Source organism: Copidosoma floridanum, unplaced genomic scaffold (assembly GCF_036245765.1).
Source record: "Copidosoma floridanum isolate Cflo_tuat_1 unplaced genomic scaffold, Cflo_Japanese_pri ptg000007l, whole genome shotgun sequence".
NCBI lineage: Eukaryota > Metazoa > Arthropoda > Insecta > Hymenoptera > Encyrtidae > Copidosoma > Copidosoma floridanum.
Window position 1 is genome coordinate 12,231,800 of NW_028321884.1, and position 16,663 is coordinate 12,248,462.

The 16,663-nt window shown below is 34.6% G+C and overlaps 3 protein-coding genes and 1 long non-coding RNA gene across 4 annotated transcripts; 2 read left to right on the forward strand and 2 right to left on the reverse strand.

The window, feature by feature from the left end:
* Positions 1-3,867: 3,867 nt before the first annotated feature.
* LOC149375391 (uncharacterized) lies at positions 3,868-4,361 on the forward strand. Its single transcript, XR_016292848.1, has 3 exons — positions 3,868-3,923; positions 4,005-4,165; positions 4,233-4,361. It is a non-coding gene; the product is annotated as an uncharacterized LOC149375391 (long non-coding RNA).
* Positions 4,362-4,842: 481 nt separating this feature from the next.
* LOC106636454 (uncharacterized) lies at positions 4,843-9,396 on the reverse strand. The gene is made up of 7 exons (XM_014348848.2): positions 9,191-9,396; positions 8,607-8,963; positions 8,292-8,537; positions 7,576-8,232; positions 6,652-7,500; positions 6,328-6,543; positions 4,843-5,836 (listed from the first exon to the last, which is right to left on the reverse strand). Exons 2-7 carry the CDS (start codon positions 8,931-8,933, stop codon positions 5,723-5,725), a joined length of 2,409 nt encoding a protein of 802 aa, XP_014204334.2. The 5' UTR covers positions 8,934-8,963; positions 9,191-9,396; the 3' UTR covers positions 4,843-5,722.
* A 426-nt stretch (positions 9,397-9,822) lies between these two features.
* Positions 9,823-13,265, reverse strand: Pgant35A (polypeptide N-acetylgalactosaminyltransferase 35A). The gene is made up of 7 exons (XM_014348860.2): positions 13,078-13,265; positions 12,631-12,967; positions 11,889-12,564; positions 11,696-11,813; positions 11,127-11,609; positions 10,892-11,023; positions 9,823-10,813 (listed from the first exon to the last, which is right to left on the reverse strand). The coding sequence occupies exons 2-7, from the start codon at positions 12,965-12,967 to the stop codon at positions 10,652-10,654; spliced, it is 1,908 nt and encodes a 635-aa protein (XP_014204346.2). The 5' UTR covers positions 13,078-13,265; the 3' UTR covers positions 9,823-10,651.
* Positions 13,266-13,316: 51 nt separating this feature from the next.
* On the forward strand, positions 13,317-16,054 carry Cdc37 (cell division cycle protein 37). The gene is made up of 6 exons (XM_089588434.1): positions 13,317-13,394; positions 13,477-13,599; positions 13,921-14,054; positions 14,347-14,791; positions 14,868-15,173; positions 15,262-16,054. Exons 2-6 carry the CDS (start codon positions 13,567-13,569, stop codon positions 15,466-15,468), a joined length of 1,125 nt encoding a protein of 374 aa, XP_089444560.1. The 5' UTR covers positions 13,317-13,394; positions 13,477-13,566; the 3' UTR covers positions 15,469-16,054.
* The last annotated feature ends 609 nt before the right edge of the window (positions 16,055-16,663 follow it).

Consider the following 16,663-nt stretch of genomic DNA (forward strand, 5'->3'; position numbering starts at 1 on the left):
CTTTTGAAGATAAATTTTCGAGCATAAGGTAGATTGTTAACTTGCCGCCAAAAACACACGTATCGTTATTTTTTCATTTTATAGCTTCATCATAAGTTGCGGCTGGTTTATAATTGACTAAATGGCTCTAATCCTGATTGCTCTGATTCAGAATTTTAGGAGCCACTTTTAGCCAAAAAGTAAAGACCGCTAGATGGCGCTGATCCAAATAATTATTACTATTTATAGTAGAGCCATTTAAATTATTATAAAGCAGCCGCAACTGATTGTATTGTTGTAAAATATAATGTTAACATATAATGTGTTATTTGCGGCAAGTTTACAATATATCTTTTACTCAAAAAAATTGAATAAAAAATATTCTTATTTCTTGTTGAGTTATAGTTGTTGATTAAATTTCAGATTTGTAATCTAATAATGTAAAGAAATAGATGATAAGTTGTGTGAGGGGAAAAGATAATAAAAACCAAAGGACAAAATTACAAAATGTGCAAATGTTTTTTTGAAACATATGTTTTAATACACATTACTTGCAAATTCGGCATGAGTCAACGAAATTATGTTTCTCAGCAAAATATGTAAATGTATTTTTTAGTTGAATATAAAAGTTTTCACTCCTACCGACTCGTGTCAAGTTAAATATTTCTTCACATATACTTATTTGCAGCTGCGTTTCATCATCATACTTACTAAAAAGTTCCTTCACAGACCAAACACTAGGTTGCTGTTTTAAAAAAGAAGGCAAAAATAAATAGATGAATAATTTAACACTAAATGATTAGGTGTTGTTGTACGTTGCAGTCTTACATTTGCAAATTAAGTCACGTAGAGCGCAGTCAATGCAATGCAGTTTAACTGCAATTGCAGTCAGCAGAAATAAATACAAACACAAGATAAGTAGAATATTTATACTTTGAGAGGTAAATTTTCAGGTAAAAGATATATTGTAAACTTGCCGCAAGTAGCATAAAAAATGTCAACTATTTATCGTCTATTCACAAAATTATTTGCGGCTGGTTTAAAACTAATAAAATGACTTCACTAAAGATAGCAATAATTATTTGGATCAGCGCCATCTGGCGGTCTTTATTTTTTGGCCAAAAGTGGCTCCTAAAATTCTGAATCAGAGCAATCAGGATTAGAGCCATTTAGCCTATTATAAACCAGCCGCAACTAATCACATAGTTATAAAATGAAAAAATAACAATACCTGTGTTTTTGGCGGCAAGTTAACAATCTATTTTTTACTAAAAATCGACCTCCTGTGTATTTATACTTTTAACGATAAATTTTCGAGTATAAGATAGATTGTTAACTTGCCGCCAAAAACACACGTATTGTTATTTTTTTATTTTATAGCTTTACCATAAGTTGCGGCTGGTTTATAATTAAATAAATGGCTCTAATCCTGATTGCTCTAATTCAGAATTTTAGGAGCCACTTTTGGCCAAAAAATAAAGACCGCTAGATGGCGCTGATCCAAATAATCATCATTATTTATACTAGAGCCATTTAAATTATTATAAAGCAGCCGCAACTGATTGTATTGTTGTAAAATAAAATGTTTACGTTGTTTGTGTTATTTGCGGCAAGCTTACAATATATCTTTTACTCGAAAAAATTAAAGAGAAACATTGCATCCTCTGTAGGTACGTTAAGCGACGTTTCAGGTTACTTTTCAACAAAGTTAACTTAAAAAGCTTACAAAGTTAATTAATGCCATCAAAAAAAAGGAGCAGACTATCCAACTTCATTAAACGTTTCGACCACCAATAAATGAGTAAGACCCTTTTTGTGTTTGAGAGCAACAATCCAGTAATTGAGACAACCGACAACATTTGCTGGAACTGTTTGTCTTCTTGTCCATCATTAATTCCTACAGAGAATAATTAATTGAATTGTGATGACTTTGTTTCACTAAAATGTTTTTTATCTTGAAAATTTTGTAGCATCAATTGGAGATGAATGGAATAAAAATAAACGGTTGAAATATGCATTAAAAAAAATTGATACCATTATTCAAAATACTAATAAGTGACAAGGAAGTTCATACTAATTATTATTAAAGTATACAATAATATATAAGATTGACGAATAATGGGATAAAAACATCGTTTATTCATGTACCTCAATAAATATACTGTGTCAATGATTTACACGCATAAGTATATGGCTAATAGTATAAAAAAGGAAAGTCAACACACTTTTTTTTTTTTAATATCTAATTTGAACGATGCTCCAGTTTCTGGATGGATTTTTTTCTGCAATAAATTATCACAAAATTGTTGAAAAAATTAAAAATGTTTTTAAATTTTCAACTTTTATGTTATATCTACCATTGAGCTGAAGATTTCAACAATCAAATCTGGTCTTGTAGCTTTTAGCTTTCCATATCCTGCTGTTTCCGTCACTTGTGCTATTATACATTCAAAGCAATATACTCCATGACCTTTATTTTCAATGTGCTGGCATCGTGATCATCTGCTGTCAACAAATGGCTGAAGGTTGAAGTATTGGAAATATTTAATCCATGGAGGAAATTGTTTTCACACACAAGTTTCAGTCATTTTAAATCAAAGCTATTTGCAGCAACTAGTAACTCAAGAGTATTCGATTCAAGATTTTCAACTTTGCCACTATAGATGTAATTTAATATTTTTCACACATCACCTCATAAGTAAAACCATTGATTTCTCACAGTGCTTCACAGTCACACGAAGAGTCTCCTAAGAATGGAGCATTACATCTCACCAAACAAAAGTACATTTATTACAGAGAAGTAAATTTAAAGTGTCATAAATAAACAAAGAACCAAACCTCCATTTGTCAACCGCCAATTGTAAATTTGCCGCAAACAGCATAGACAACGTCAACTTTTTGTTTAATATCGGTTAGATGACTTGCGGCTGGTTTATAATTGATTACATGGCTCTACTATAAATAGTAATAATTATTTGGATCAGCGCCATCTAGCGGTCTTTATTTTTTGGCCAAAAGTGGCTCCTAAAATTCTGAATCAGAGCAATCAGGATTAGAGCTATTTAGTCAATTATAAACCAGCCGCAACTTATGATGAAGCTATAAAATGAAAAAATAACGATACGTGTGTTTTTGGCGGCAAGTTAACAATCTATTTTCTACCAAAAATCGACCTCCTGTGTATTTATACTTTTGAAGATAAATTTTCGAGCATAAAGTAGATTGTTAATTTGCCGCCAAAAATACATATATCGTTATTTTTTTATTTTATAGCTTCATCATAAGTTGCGGCTGGTTTATAATTCATTAAATGGCTCTACGCGCTAAAGCTCTGGTTCAAAAGTTTAGGGCCACTTTTTAGTTCAAAAATCCGCAACGGTAGATGGCGCTGATCCAAATAATTATTACTCTATTTATAGTAGTGCTATATAAACAATTATAAACCAGCCGCAACTGATGCTATTTGCGGCAAGTTTTAATTCGTCTTTTATCTGAAAATTCACCTCTAAAATTAATAGGAGGTCGTTTTTTGGGGTTTAGGGTACGTTGTAGTTTGAAATTCACAACGCGAAATGGCGCTAACCCTAAAATGCACAAGGTGCCTATCACGCTTGCAAATTTGTTTTTAAATTTTTGATAACCAAGGAAGTCATGCGGAATTGTTTGTCTATTATTACTAATATATAATAGTAGAATAAAAAAAATTTCAGTATGATTATAACGTAACAGCTGTGATTTAAATTTGTTCTTGTGAGTGATAATTCATGCATAACCTACAAAGAGACTCAAAACAAAAATAATTTATTACTTTACGTATTAAATAACTGCATACACGTTAGAGTTATAGGAAAATATAATCACATTAGGTCTTTTTCGAGTTAAATATCTAATTAGTCCAATTTATAGAGATGAAGAAAGAATTTATCGCTACAATGTAACGAAAGGTTTGCTTGATTTTTTGTTCTGGTAAATTAACTTTATCTAAATATGACTGTGTTGAATAATATTGAAAATTTTTCCGAAAGAATCCTGAAAGAAGACTTTCTTTTAGTCGCAGTAAGAAATATTTTTAGCTATTTTGTAAAGCAACTACAACAACTAGGATGATAAGCAATCGAAAGGAGTCAAGTCTTCAGGATGCACTTTATTTCAATGTCGTCACGATTAGAAATGCTATTCTGCAAAGGTAATTTTTGTTTCAGAATAAACTCATTGATTTAAAGAAAATGGACTTTAAATTTTTCATTTTGTAGAGATTCATCTTGTGTAAATGATTGGAATATCAAGTTTTATCACCTCTACACGTGGATTACCATAACGTTAACAGTAACAATCATAAGCAAGCTGAGTAAGTTTATTTGGCAATAACATTTTTTTGTATAGAACACAATATATATTGTATTATAATGAAACAAAATTAAATAAACCTCGTAACTAATTTCAGTTGGTTTTCTGCAACCTATTTTTTTTAGCAATACATGAAAATGGTCTGAGATACATTAAATTGTTGTTGTTATTTACTTTAACGCAGTATTTTCTGACAAACATTTGTGAATCATATAAATAAATGAATTTATTTTTATTTTGTTCAAATATCTGATTGTTATTGACTCTTATACCCCACGACAAAACTAGAGTAATAACTTAAAAAGAAAAAATATATATAGATCCCATAAACAGATCAATAGTTGTGTGTAACCCTCTGAAATACATAAAATAAAATTGTAAGTATAAAGAATTAGAGCAAGTTGGGGGTCACACAATAGTACATTTAAAAAAACTGCATTTATAGATTTCATTGCGTTAATTTTACGAGTTTCATTTTAGATAAAAAGGATAAGGTCAAAATAAACATGTAGGGTATATTGTAATTACAATGTTTTTCGTTTATTCAATAATTACAAGTTTTACATAAATGATAAAATAAATAAATAATCAAAATCGCTTACGAAACAGAGAAACAAATAATTATTAAGTGTAAAATATTTTAATTTACTCTTTTGTGAGCAATTTGCAACGCACGCAAACGAACTTTTTACAGTAGAGTAAAATATCTCTGCTACATTTTAATCTCGATACCAATATTACTTTTGACACCTATGTTTTTACGACGATCAATGCCAATAATAATTTAATTAGGACTAAAGCCTACAATAATATGAAATAAAAAGGACTATGCTACAACTGTTGACGTAGGTTTCATATATACATCTTTGTATTGTACAGCTATTATAGGAAAAGAAACATTTTTCTCGAAATCATTAAGTGAAACTAATTGCGAGTACGTGTATATTTAAAATTTTCTATAGTTACTTAATTTACAGCAATTTATTCGAATTTCCTAATATTGTTTCAGTCTAAATTTTTTATTTTTATGGATCAGCCAATTCGAGGATAATCTACACAGCACTTTTAAATATTATGCATACAGTATACACTAGACAAAGCAGGACAAGTTCTAGTTGTTGGATGTCTACAAAGAACTGGTTTTAAAATACATTTCTATTATGGCGTAAAATGTACCTGCTTGATTAAATACAACTCTTCTACGTAATCTTTGACGTTATTCTTAAAAATATATTATCTTTTTTCTAATGTGTTACATACGTATGTATGTAAAAAAAAGAACGAAATAACCAGCGAGGTTTAAAAGCATCTAAAAATGTTGTTTTCGATGACTGAAAGTTGAAAAAAAAATTTAAAGAACAATTGAATCAACATCTATTTTTATTTTGTTGAGTAGTTAGTCGAATTCCATCAGTGCGATCCTCATACAGTCGGACGAATTATGTATTTCTCCCGGGACGAGAAATCGCTGACAGCGCTCGCAAAATCTGTGCTGGTTCTCTTCGGCGACCTTTGTCAGTGGCAACAACAAGTTTAAATGATAATTTACTTGTGCAAACGATAATTACGATGGTAGCATACGTTAAAGTGAGAAGCAACGTGGTTGATCGGTATCGTGTCTTTGCATTTTGGACAAGTTATCCAGTTTGAATTAATATGGCTACTACTCGGTAAGCTTCTCAGCTGAAAGTTATAACAAATATCCGGAATGTTACAGTCAAAATCAACGGCAAACGAAGTTTTTTTTTACAAAACGTTTGTGTTACACAAACAAATATGAATGAAAAATAATCCACACGATTTTAGTTCTTGATGGCCAAACGCTACCTATGTGTATTAGAACATAAACACACATGTATATGTGTAGTGATCCAAACAACGAGTGGAGAAGTAACGTGATGAATAACGATTGTCCAAATTGCAGTCATAGATTGGTGGATAACAAAGTAAAGTGCGACGAAAAACATGAAGTTGCTCACTGTCATTCAATTATGTACTTACAGGTCTCTGATCTTGCTGTTGCTGTTGTTGTTGTTGTCTTGAATCTTCGTTTGAAGATACCGATCCACCTAAACGATCATTCTCAGTACGCAACTCGATGTTAGCCATGGAAAGAGATTGCAGCTGTTCTTGCAAATTTTTCTGGGACACGCGTATCTCGTCGAATTCCTTTTCATACATATCGATCTGTATTTTGTAGACCGATATCAACTCTTCCTAAAACCGAAATGCGAATCGTTTCATTAAAAAAAAAATGTCAATATTTTCTATACTATCTTGAATATAAAAATAAAAAAAAAATAAAAAAAACAAGCTCGATCTTACGTTTTCCTGCAATTTGGCATTGTCAGCTCGCAACTGCTGAATAGTCACGTCAGACAGATTTAGCTCCTGTTTCAACTTGACGATCTCGTTGTTTAAATCGTCGCACTTCTTTTGCAAAATTTTCTTCTCCTTCTGCAGAGTTCCCTCCTCAGCTTCATACAGCTTACTCTGGCGATCGAGCGAAGTTTTCTCCTCGATCAGGCTGGTCTTCTCCTCAGAAAGCCATTCCTTCTCGATGCACAGGCGAGTTTGCTCGGCTAGAAGCTTGTCTCTTTCCTCGCATATCGATTTCTTATCGATGTGCATGTTTAGCTGTGCCTCGAGCAGAGCAGTTTTTTCTTCGTCCAAAACTTTCTTCTCCTCGTCCAGGTGTTTTTCTATATCCGCAAATTTACGCGAGTTTTCTTCCCCTGCTTTGACCTGCAGCGTCTGCAGCTTCGAATTTTCATCCCTCAAGATCTCCAATTCGTAAACGACCGCATTGTAGTCCGACAGTATTTTCTGAAACTGTTTCTGGATTTTTATGGTCGTCAACTTGTCGTCGATGCTCTGCAACTGTTCGTCTATCAACTTCTTGCGATAATTGCACAATTCATCTTTGTAAGCTTTCAACTTGTCCGCGAGTATTTCACTATTTGGCAAAACTTCTGCATTTTCCAGGGCTTGTATGATGTCAACGGACTCTTTTAAAAATTCTTGAATCCGGAGGTGACGAGAGCATTGCGAGGCGAAACACTTGTTCAACTCGTTGACTTTTTCATGGTAGAATTCAACGTTTTCCTTCAACAGTAATTTGTCTTTGGTCGATTCTCCAGAGATTTCAAGGTTTGAATCAGCTGTTGCAAGTGCCTACGAAGTAAATTGAATATTTTTTTCACGTGGCTAATAGAAAAAATAAATATTTGAAGAAAAATTTAAACTCACGTTTTCTTCGAACTTCTTTATTTGCTGCTCAAACGACGTTATTATTTCTTTGAGGTAACTTATTTCGTTATCCTTCTCACAGCATTTATTAACGAGCTTTTGAAGCTCGGACGAATTCGATACGACGCAATTTTTCTTAAAATCATCAAACCCCTTGTTGGCTTTGTGCATCAGCTGGCTGAAAAACTGTATATCCGTGATATAACGCTTTTCCAATTCTTGAAATATTTCTTGCGATTTTGAGTGATCAACCTTTAAAGCAGACAACTCCTCCGACAGAGTATCGATTTTTCTTACAAGTTTCAGCTCACTTTCAAGTGCTACTTGATCACCCCGAGATTTGTCATCTTCCTCAATGGTTGAAGAATTGATGCTCTGCAACTCTGGTAAGTTTTCAGAATTGAGCGTCGTGGTCTTTTCCAAATCACTCTTCAGCGTGGACAAGTCCTCTGATAGACTATCAAACTTTTTCTCAAGTTTATGTTCACTTTCGAGCATAGACCGACCTCCGTGAGATTTGTTTTCTTCAGTAAAAGCTGAAAAATTCATGTTTTGCAACAGCCGTGAGTTTCCAGAAGTAGTCAAAGCATCCTTCGTTGAGTTATTCAAAGTACTGTGTATCGATGAAACCGGGGACTGACTCTTTGTGATTTTATCCTACAAAGTACAGAATTTTTTTCAAAAAGTCCAAAAAACAACACAAGCATTCTACTCACCCTCAACTCTTCATTTTCAATTTTCAATTTGTTTATGAGTTCCTTGGTCTCAATGAACTTTTGTTTGTGACCATCGCAAACCGCCATAACTTCTTTCTGCCACTGGGTAATCGTGCTGAATTGCTGTTTGATGGTCGTGTTGTTGTGTTTCAGCGTTTCCTTGAGCCTCAAATTCTCTTCCAAGACTTTCTTCAAACTATCTTCCATCTCGTTTGGACTCATCATTGATACCAAAGAAGAATGGTCCTAAAAGCACAAAACGAATCATATACTTTCGATTTCGAGCTGCACTCGACACTGCAATGTAAAACTCACGATTGAAAGGCTCTTCTTCTGTATCTCCACGTAGTTAGCCAAAGAAGTTTCTCTGATAGAGTCCAGGGAAGACTGACCCAGGACGACAAAGGACTGCTCGGACTCGTCGTTGACCATGTTGTTCTGCTGGAAAATGCTGCTAGCCAGGGCGGCAGGTCCAGGCTCGTTAAGCTTGAACCTGGGCAGGCCATCGCTGACAACCAATCCCGAACCCTGGAGGTGATCGTCCGACGCGACTGTGGGGTTCAGGTTGTTGGGCAACATGCTCCACTGCATCTTGTCGCCCAGAGCTGAGTCTGTCAAGTTTTTTTGCTCTTCCTTTGACATTGTGGGTTGTCGATTTCGAAAGTAGGTAAGCTAAGAGAGAGAGATGAGTTCAAGGGTGATGTAATTTTAATAAGTACGTTCTAGTTTTTAGCAGCTTGGAGACTCGTTGGGACTTGTATTTTGGACCAATTAATTACTTTCAATGATGGGAAAGTAAAACCGAAACACGAAACGACCAATGTGCAATTTCACGAAATCAAAACAATGGCAACCCCAAAACACCAAAATAGACATATATGGGTATACAAAATACGTACATAGTGTATATGGTTCTCTCCACCTCTCCAGAAGTCGTAGGAGGATCTGTGTGATTCACTCAAGTGAGTAGGGTATCCAGGCTCCTTATCTTTTCCGCACTTACGCACATACTTCAAATCTTGACAAATGAATAATGTCACAGAATCACACTATCACGTAAGAATGATAACAGAAACAGACTGTTAAACGGAACATATGACATGCATACACTAGCAGATACTAGCAGAGGCCAGAGATACTATTAGGTATGATATATACCTACTTACTGCGTGCTATGTGTAATGTGTAAGTAAGTGTAAGTTTTCCTCTCTCTACAATGTAGATGTAGAGTCTGCATCTACAGACACAGACTCTACAGTCTCTGTCTCTGCTTCTCTAGTGGCTTACATATCTGGTGACAATTAAAAGTTACTAAATATTACTAAAAATCGTTTTGGCACATTCCACAAAAAAAAAAAAAGTGTGCCACAAACGATTGTTAGTAATATTAAGCAACTTTCAATTGTCGGAATGTAATTAGGTATGTAAGAATGGTGGACTTTTTTCCAAAGAAAATACAACCAAATAACAACTCGAGGATACGAATTTTTAATTCGTTATTTATTTTTAAAAGTAACGTAAAATGTGCAAGTCTACAAAACAACAAAATAGAGAGCTTTTTTGTTCTTATGTTCTAAAATACCACAGTTAAGTTAAACATTAAAAAATAAATAATATTTCTTTGAAATATCACATTTATATGGTAATAAAAAATGACAGTGTACAAAACGAAATTGGCATTGTGCTCAATGTTCCTTTGCCTCATCTACAGCTGTGATTCTCTCTTTGAAAGCACGTATTTTTTTTAATTTACAATTTATAACTGCTTTAATACGCATATCGTTGCATATGATTTGTTATGAAATGTATTTAGTGAAAGAACTATATGACGAAGTATTTTCTGCAAAATATAAGCCAAAAAATAAAAAAAAATAAAAAAAATTTGAGATCAGAAGACAACAAAAAAAGTACTGTAACCATGACTATTTTATGAATGCACCCATTAATAGAATTCAAGCATTAACCAGAATAACTCATCTCAAGCAAAACTGTTTCTAGTTTTCTAGACAATAAATTAAAAAATTTTTTTATCTTAAATTACGTTAAAATTCGTGTAAATCAAGGTATAATTATTAATATAGAATCCAACAAATGTTAAATTGTTTAGAATCAGTATTAAAATTCGTTTGGGCACTAGGTTACTATGCGTTGTAAGCAAAAACAGATACCACTTGACTCCTTCCTTAACTTATACCTCTTTGATCTGGAAATCAAATTTTCCCCTTATATGCGTAATAAACCTCATATCAAAAATCAGTATACAAATACAAACAACATTTTTCCGTGTAAAAGTTAAAAAAGTACAATCAAAAAGATGCGTGAAACTGTTCATTCTCTGAAAATCTTTCTATCTACATTTGTCATCTTTTACTTTTCAGTGGTAACTTTGACCGTACAAGATCCCAGCTTATTAAAGTCTTGTCATCTCTGTTGCACAGATCCATTATTACTGTTGCATTTTTTTTCGAACTCATAACTCCCAAGCAAGTACCCGTAGCCAAGTTATAAATTGGTATATTACTCTGAAATACAAAAGTTGGATACATAAGTATGAAACAAGTAATGTCAATCTTGATGAAATAAAAATAACGAAGACTCACAGATCCAATGTATTTCCACTCCTGAGTTCCACCCATTTCATGACACTTTCCAAGCCTCGGTCTTTTTTCACTTCCCTCCAAGCATAGCAACTGCCCAAGAACCAATTCATGCTTATCCGTCTCATACCACATCTAGAAGGCAAATGTACATATATATATTTTTTTTTAAATAAACAATAAATAAAAAATCAAACAATTCCAATCGCATGTCAGAAAAACTATAATCTTGCTTTACCTGTTTCTTGATTCTCGTACAAGATGCCAAGGCCAACTCAGAGCCCTTATCTTTGACATCCCTTACGCTCTGAATGCAAAGTTTGCTGTTGGTCAGTCTTATTTGATACGCGTTCGTGTAATTTCGCTGGCGCGCGTACCACGGCTGGGGCGCCTTCTGATCGACTTTTTTCCACTTGTTCTTCAAATCCTCCGAATTGTCATCCGGCAAGACCAGTTCCGGATACACGTTTTTCAAGTACCACGCGAAATCCTTGCAGTGCAAATCGCGGCGTAACTTCTGGCGCTCGCTTATGTCATCGTAATCGATTTTCTTGGCATTTCTCAGGAAATAATTTTTGTACTCGTCCATCCAGACGTGAGCCACTCGCAGGGAGTTCTTCAGCATGGTGTCCTGGTTGGCACCATATGGACGTCTTTTTCTGAAAACGTGGCCGACTCGCGAACACGGTATTAGCTCTATACTACCACCGCACATCCATATCTGAAACATATTTTTATTTTATCCTTATCATATAACCATCATACCTATACGTCGATGTACGGAAATAGAATAAAATCATTACTTACTCTGAAAGATATTTCTAAATTCTCGCCACCCCATATATCCATACCGGAATCATATTCTCCCAGTTCAGAGAAATATTTACGATCCATTGCAAAAAGTCCTCCAGCCATAGTTGGCGATCTATCGGATAGAAAAAAAAAACACCCTGTTAATCACAATTACTATGATATTATGATTACAACGTATTTAACTTACTTGATAGGATTGACGAAATCTTCATTGGTATTGAGTGTATTGATTGGCAAGCTATCCCACTTGAAGTGTAAGCCCCAGTTGAAACCACCTCTAACTAATGGACTTGGAGTGTACTGGAAGGTATCGGCATTGATAATGTCAATCACGGGCATTGGCACGATTGTTTTTGATTGAGTTATCCTAGACAGCAGAGGCTCGATCCAAACTTTGTTGACTTCGATGTGACTGTCTAGAAAAATCAAAACGTCTCCGGTGGCTCTTCTAGCGCCAAATATTCTCGCTCTGATCAGACCCTCCCTCTCATCTGTCTTGTAATACCTGATCTTAGCGTGTTCACCTGCAAATTCTTTTACTCTTTCGTGCAGGCTATCATCGTCACTGTAATCATTGACCAGGATGATTTCGTGCAACAAATTTTCCGGAGTTCTGTTCATAATCGAATATAAGGATCTCAACAGAGTACCGTAGTGCTCGTTGTAAAAGCATATCACAATACTAGCGCTCGGGAGATTATTTTCGTAAGTCAGATTTCGGCACAGTTTGTGTCTAGTGTCGGGAATCTCTCTTTGCAAGCCGAGATTGTCGGAGACAAGTACATTGAACGCATATTTCTTATAGCCCTGGTCCTTTTTGTTCTGCTCGTCGAGGTTTTTCACCATCCCCAATTCATCGAGACCTTGGGAAAAAGACATTGAAATTCACAAATGAAGTCTTGAAAATGTGCCAAGTAAAAACACCTCACCGTTTCCCAACGTCACAGCTGGCTTAATCGGCACAGGCTTGAGTTGCTGCAACAACTTTTCACTGTTTGTGTATTTCGATTTTTTATCATAGAGATCGTTACCCATTACGTCCTTGTAAATATTGTGGATAGAATTGCTGGATTCGAGCCTCTGTTTGTTGGGACGATCAAAGATAGACTCTTTGAACAAGTCTGGCTCATGGGATTCAAACATCGTTGGATTGATGATGGCATTGTCGTTTCTTGAGAGCCTTGAGTAAAGGTATAAACTGAAGCCCCAGGTGATGGACGCTATGACGATCCCGTAGAAAAAGGAAGCGAATCTTGTTGATATCATCTGCAAGTGAGGATTTAAAAGAAATGAAAATCGTTTTTTTTTTTTTTTTTTTTTTTTTCATAAATAAAATATTACTGCACAAATGACAAAGTAACGAAAATCTCTCTCACTTTAGCTGCGTAGCATGTCGTGGATAAACATATATTATAATTCACTTTATTCGTATTAAAATTCTATCCCCCCAAATGTAAGAGGTAACTTCAACATACAAACATTACAAACAAAAATATGAGCTACATGTGCTGTGGTGCTCTTCTTTTTCCGTTTGTTTTGTTATTGTTGTTGCAGCGCGAGAAGCGCGGCTGATGAGCTAGAGAGGGAGAGAGAAGAGCCGTGAGAGAGAAAGAGACAATATTACATTTTTTTTTTGTATAGTAAAGTGAGTAAGAAGTAAGAAACGCAGCAGTCGCAATCTTAGTTGGTCCAGGTTAGGTCTCGGGTCAAACTTATATTTTTTTACATTCCATAGATGTGTTAAGTATAGTTTGTTGTGTCGCATTCTTATATAGATCATTGGGTTTTTCTTCCATCTGAGCTTTCACTAGCCACGGAGAAGAGGTTACTTCCGGAGAGTTTCGAGACATCAACAAGTTGCCAGGATGGTCGATTACAGCAAGTGGAAGGATATCGAGGTGAGCCAGGGTTTTGCACGCGTCGGGTAGAAAGTTCTGGAAACCAAACTGAAACTGCGGCTCTTTTTTTCCCTGGATTCGTACACGATCTTAGTTATTTTTTTACCGTGTGTTAAAAAATCCAAACTTACTTCGGAAGCGGCTTATTGTAAATTTTTTTTTTTTTTTTTCAAAGTTCTATGTCATAGATAATAGAGTATGAGTCGTTTTCTAGAGTACTGCAGATAAAAGAAAATCAAGTAGTTTTCTAGTTGGCCTAAGAGTGTGGAGAGGAATAGTTTTAATGATGAAAAATTTCCTTGGTGTATTTATTTTCCATAGATCTCAGATGATGAGGATGACACCCATCCCAATATCGACACACCATCGCTGTTCAGATGGAGACATCAAGCCAGATTGGAAAGAATGGAGGAGAGAGAAAGAGAGAAGCAATTGTTCATTCAGAAAAAAGAAGAGTGAGTGCAATGTAAAATAAATTTCTTTACATTGTCACACTATTCATACCAATCGATGTTTCATACGATACATTTGTTCCAGTCGAATTTTAAGCTCATTTGCTGGGAAATACTGTACAAACATTAATCTGTAATTTTAAAATGTCTGTTTTGTAGAAAAAAAAAAAAGTTACGGACTGTATAAAACGAATCGGTAGATAGAAAGAACCAAGCTAATAGTATGAATAGTGCAGTGTATTGTTACTGTTGTTGTATTTCATTAAATATTTTTTTGTTCCTAACACGATTGTAGAACTGAGAAAAAATTGAAAGAAACCAAAGAAAAAGTGATCGAATTGAAAAAGCAGCAGGTAACCTCGACAAATTTGGAGACACTAGAGAAGGCATTGCAAGATCTAGAAAAAGAGCAAGAGGAGTTGAAGCAGAAAGACTTGGAAATGAAAAAGAAAGAGCAGCTTACTCCCTGGAATGTGGATACCATTGCTCAGGAGGGTTTTACCAAAACTGTGATTAACAAAAAAACTCCAAGGAAGGATGACGATTCTTGTTTGCCGGATGAGGAAAAGGAGAAGATCATGAAAAAGTTTGTCAAGGAGAATGAAAAGAAGCTTAAGGAATATGGTATGCTAAGAAGGTACGATGACAGCAAAAAGTACTTGCAAGACAATCCTCAGTTAGTCTGTGAAAATACAGCCAACTATTTGGTTATTTGGTGTATAAATTTGGAAATGGAAGAGGTAGCATATTATATTACTATTCATAATTTCCAATACTTTGTTTAAAATCAATAAAACCCATCACTTAATATTTCAGAAACACGACCTAATGAAGCACGTTGCTCACCAGTGCATATGTATGCAGTATATTTTGGAACTCTCAAAACAGTTGGATGTCGATCCTAGGGCGTGCGTTGGCTCGTTTTTCAGTCGCATACAGATTGCCGAAGTTGAATACAAAAATTCGTTTGACGACGAGCTTAGGTTGTTTAAGGAAAGAATTCGCAAGAGAGCAGCTGAAAAGCTCGCTCAAGCCATGAAAGAAGCCGAAGAAGAGGAAAGAAAGGCTCGTCTTGGCCCTGGTGGATTGGACCCAGTTGAAGTGTTTGAAAGTCTTCCAGAGGTATTTTTTCTTTCTTTTGATCTCTTTGAGCATCTATTTTTGTTTTTAAAAAAATGTTTGTGATTTACGTTAATTGAAACTTTTACAGCCCTTGCAAAAATGCTTTGAAGTGCAAGATATTCCACTACTACAGAAGACCATTGCTGAAATGCCAGAAGAAGAGGCGCGATATCACATGAAAAGATGTATCGACAGTGGATTATGGGTGCCCGATGCAAAGTCCAAGGAAAACATTGACGCTCCAGCAGAAGAAACGACAGAAAAATCCTCAACCGAAACACCAGATCCTGAATAGTTGCAATCTGAACGAACGGTATCTTGCTTAAGCCACAAATTACTTGTGTGCAAAACGTTACTTGAAATCGAAATAACGTGTATTTTTAATCACTACCTTGGAATCATGCTTTTCTTATAGTCAATCGTTTAAATAGTTGATTGTAATGACTGCAAAAATAAGATGATTTTCATTCGTTGGTCGAAAACTGCAATGAAACCGCGAGCATTCGAGATATTATATTTGTAATTACTTTTTGTTTCACAGCTGCATTAAAATTTTTGTTCTTCGTATTACTTACTCGAGATTGTCGGTTTCATTGATTAGTAATTACTCATATTTGTATTACCTTTTACCTAAAGACTTTTTTTTTTTTTATATTAGTTTCCACTTCGTACACATACTTAGCAATCGCGTATAACATAAGTTGTGTAATGTTGAGTATATTTGTATTGAATACTATACTTTTTATTGGAGACTAGCATTTGAATTGTACATAAATGAAATATACTATTTTTTGAATGTCAACTTAGTTTTTGGCACATTAAATCGTTTTAATCCTATTACGTTTAAATAAAAGTACTAATAACCTAATTGAATAAGACTGTCTTTAAAGGAGATGTTAAAATTTTAATGAAAAAAAAACTTTACATGCTTTTTTTGTATAATCGTAGATTCATATTTTTGTGTACAGCTCTCCTGCCTGTATGTCAATACTGATATTGAGAAAAAATAGTTTAGCAATAAATGAAAACTGATTTCTCAACATTGAAAATTGAAACAACAAATTCTCACATTGGGCCTTACCACGGCTTTTAATACATCGCGCAAAAATTCAGTTATTAATGTCATCATAAGAGGATTCATAGGAATTGTGCCTCTCGTTAAGTTTAGGAGCTCAAGATATTGGGAGGAGAAAATCATGTTTGTTAATAATTTTTAATTATAAGCTAACCAAGCCATTTCAGTTATTTAAAATTATAATGAATGTAAAAACACCATTTAAGTGATTTACAAGTTATTTCTTTTTTCTTTTTTTTTGAGATAAGTAGCTCTTTTATTGTTAATAAAAAATGAAATTATTAACTGATTTAACTCTACACCCCGGGTCATTTGGTTCAAGGGCTGAAGAGTACAGGGTTATGGGGTGAGCTTGAATTAACGTTGATTGGTTTTAGAACATTTGAATTTGCTGCTAGGCGGGTGTCCCGGGTTG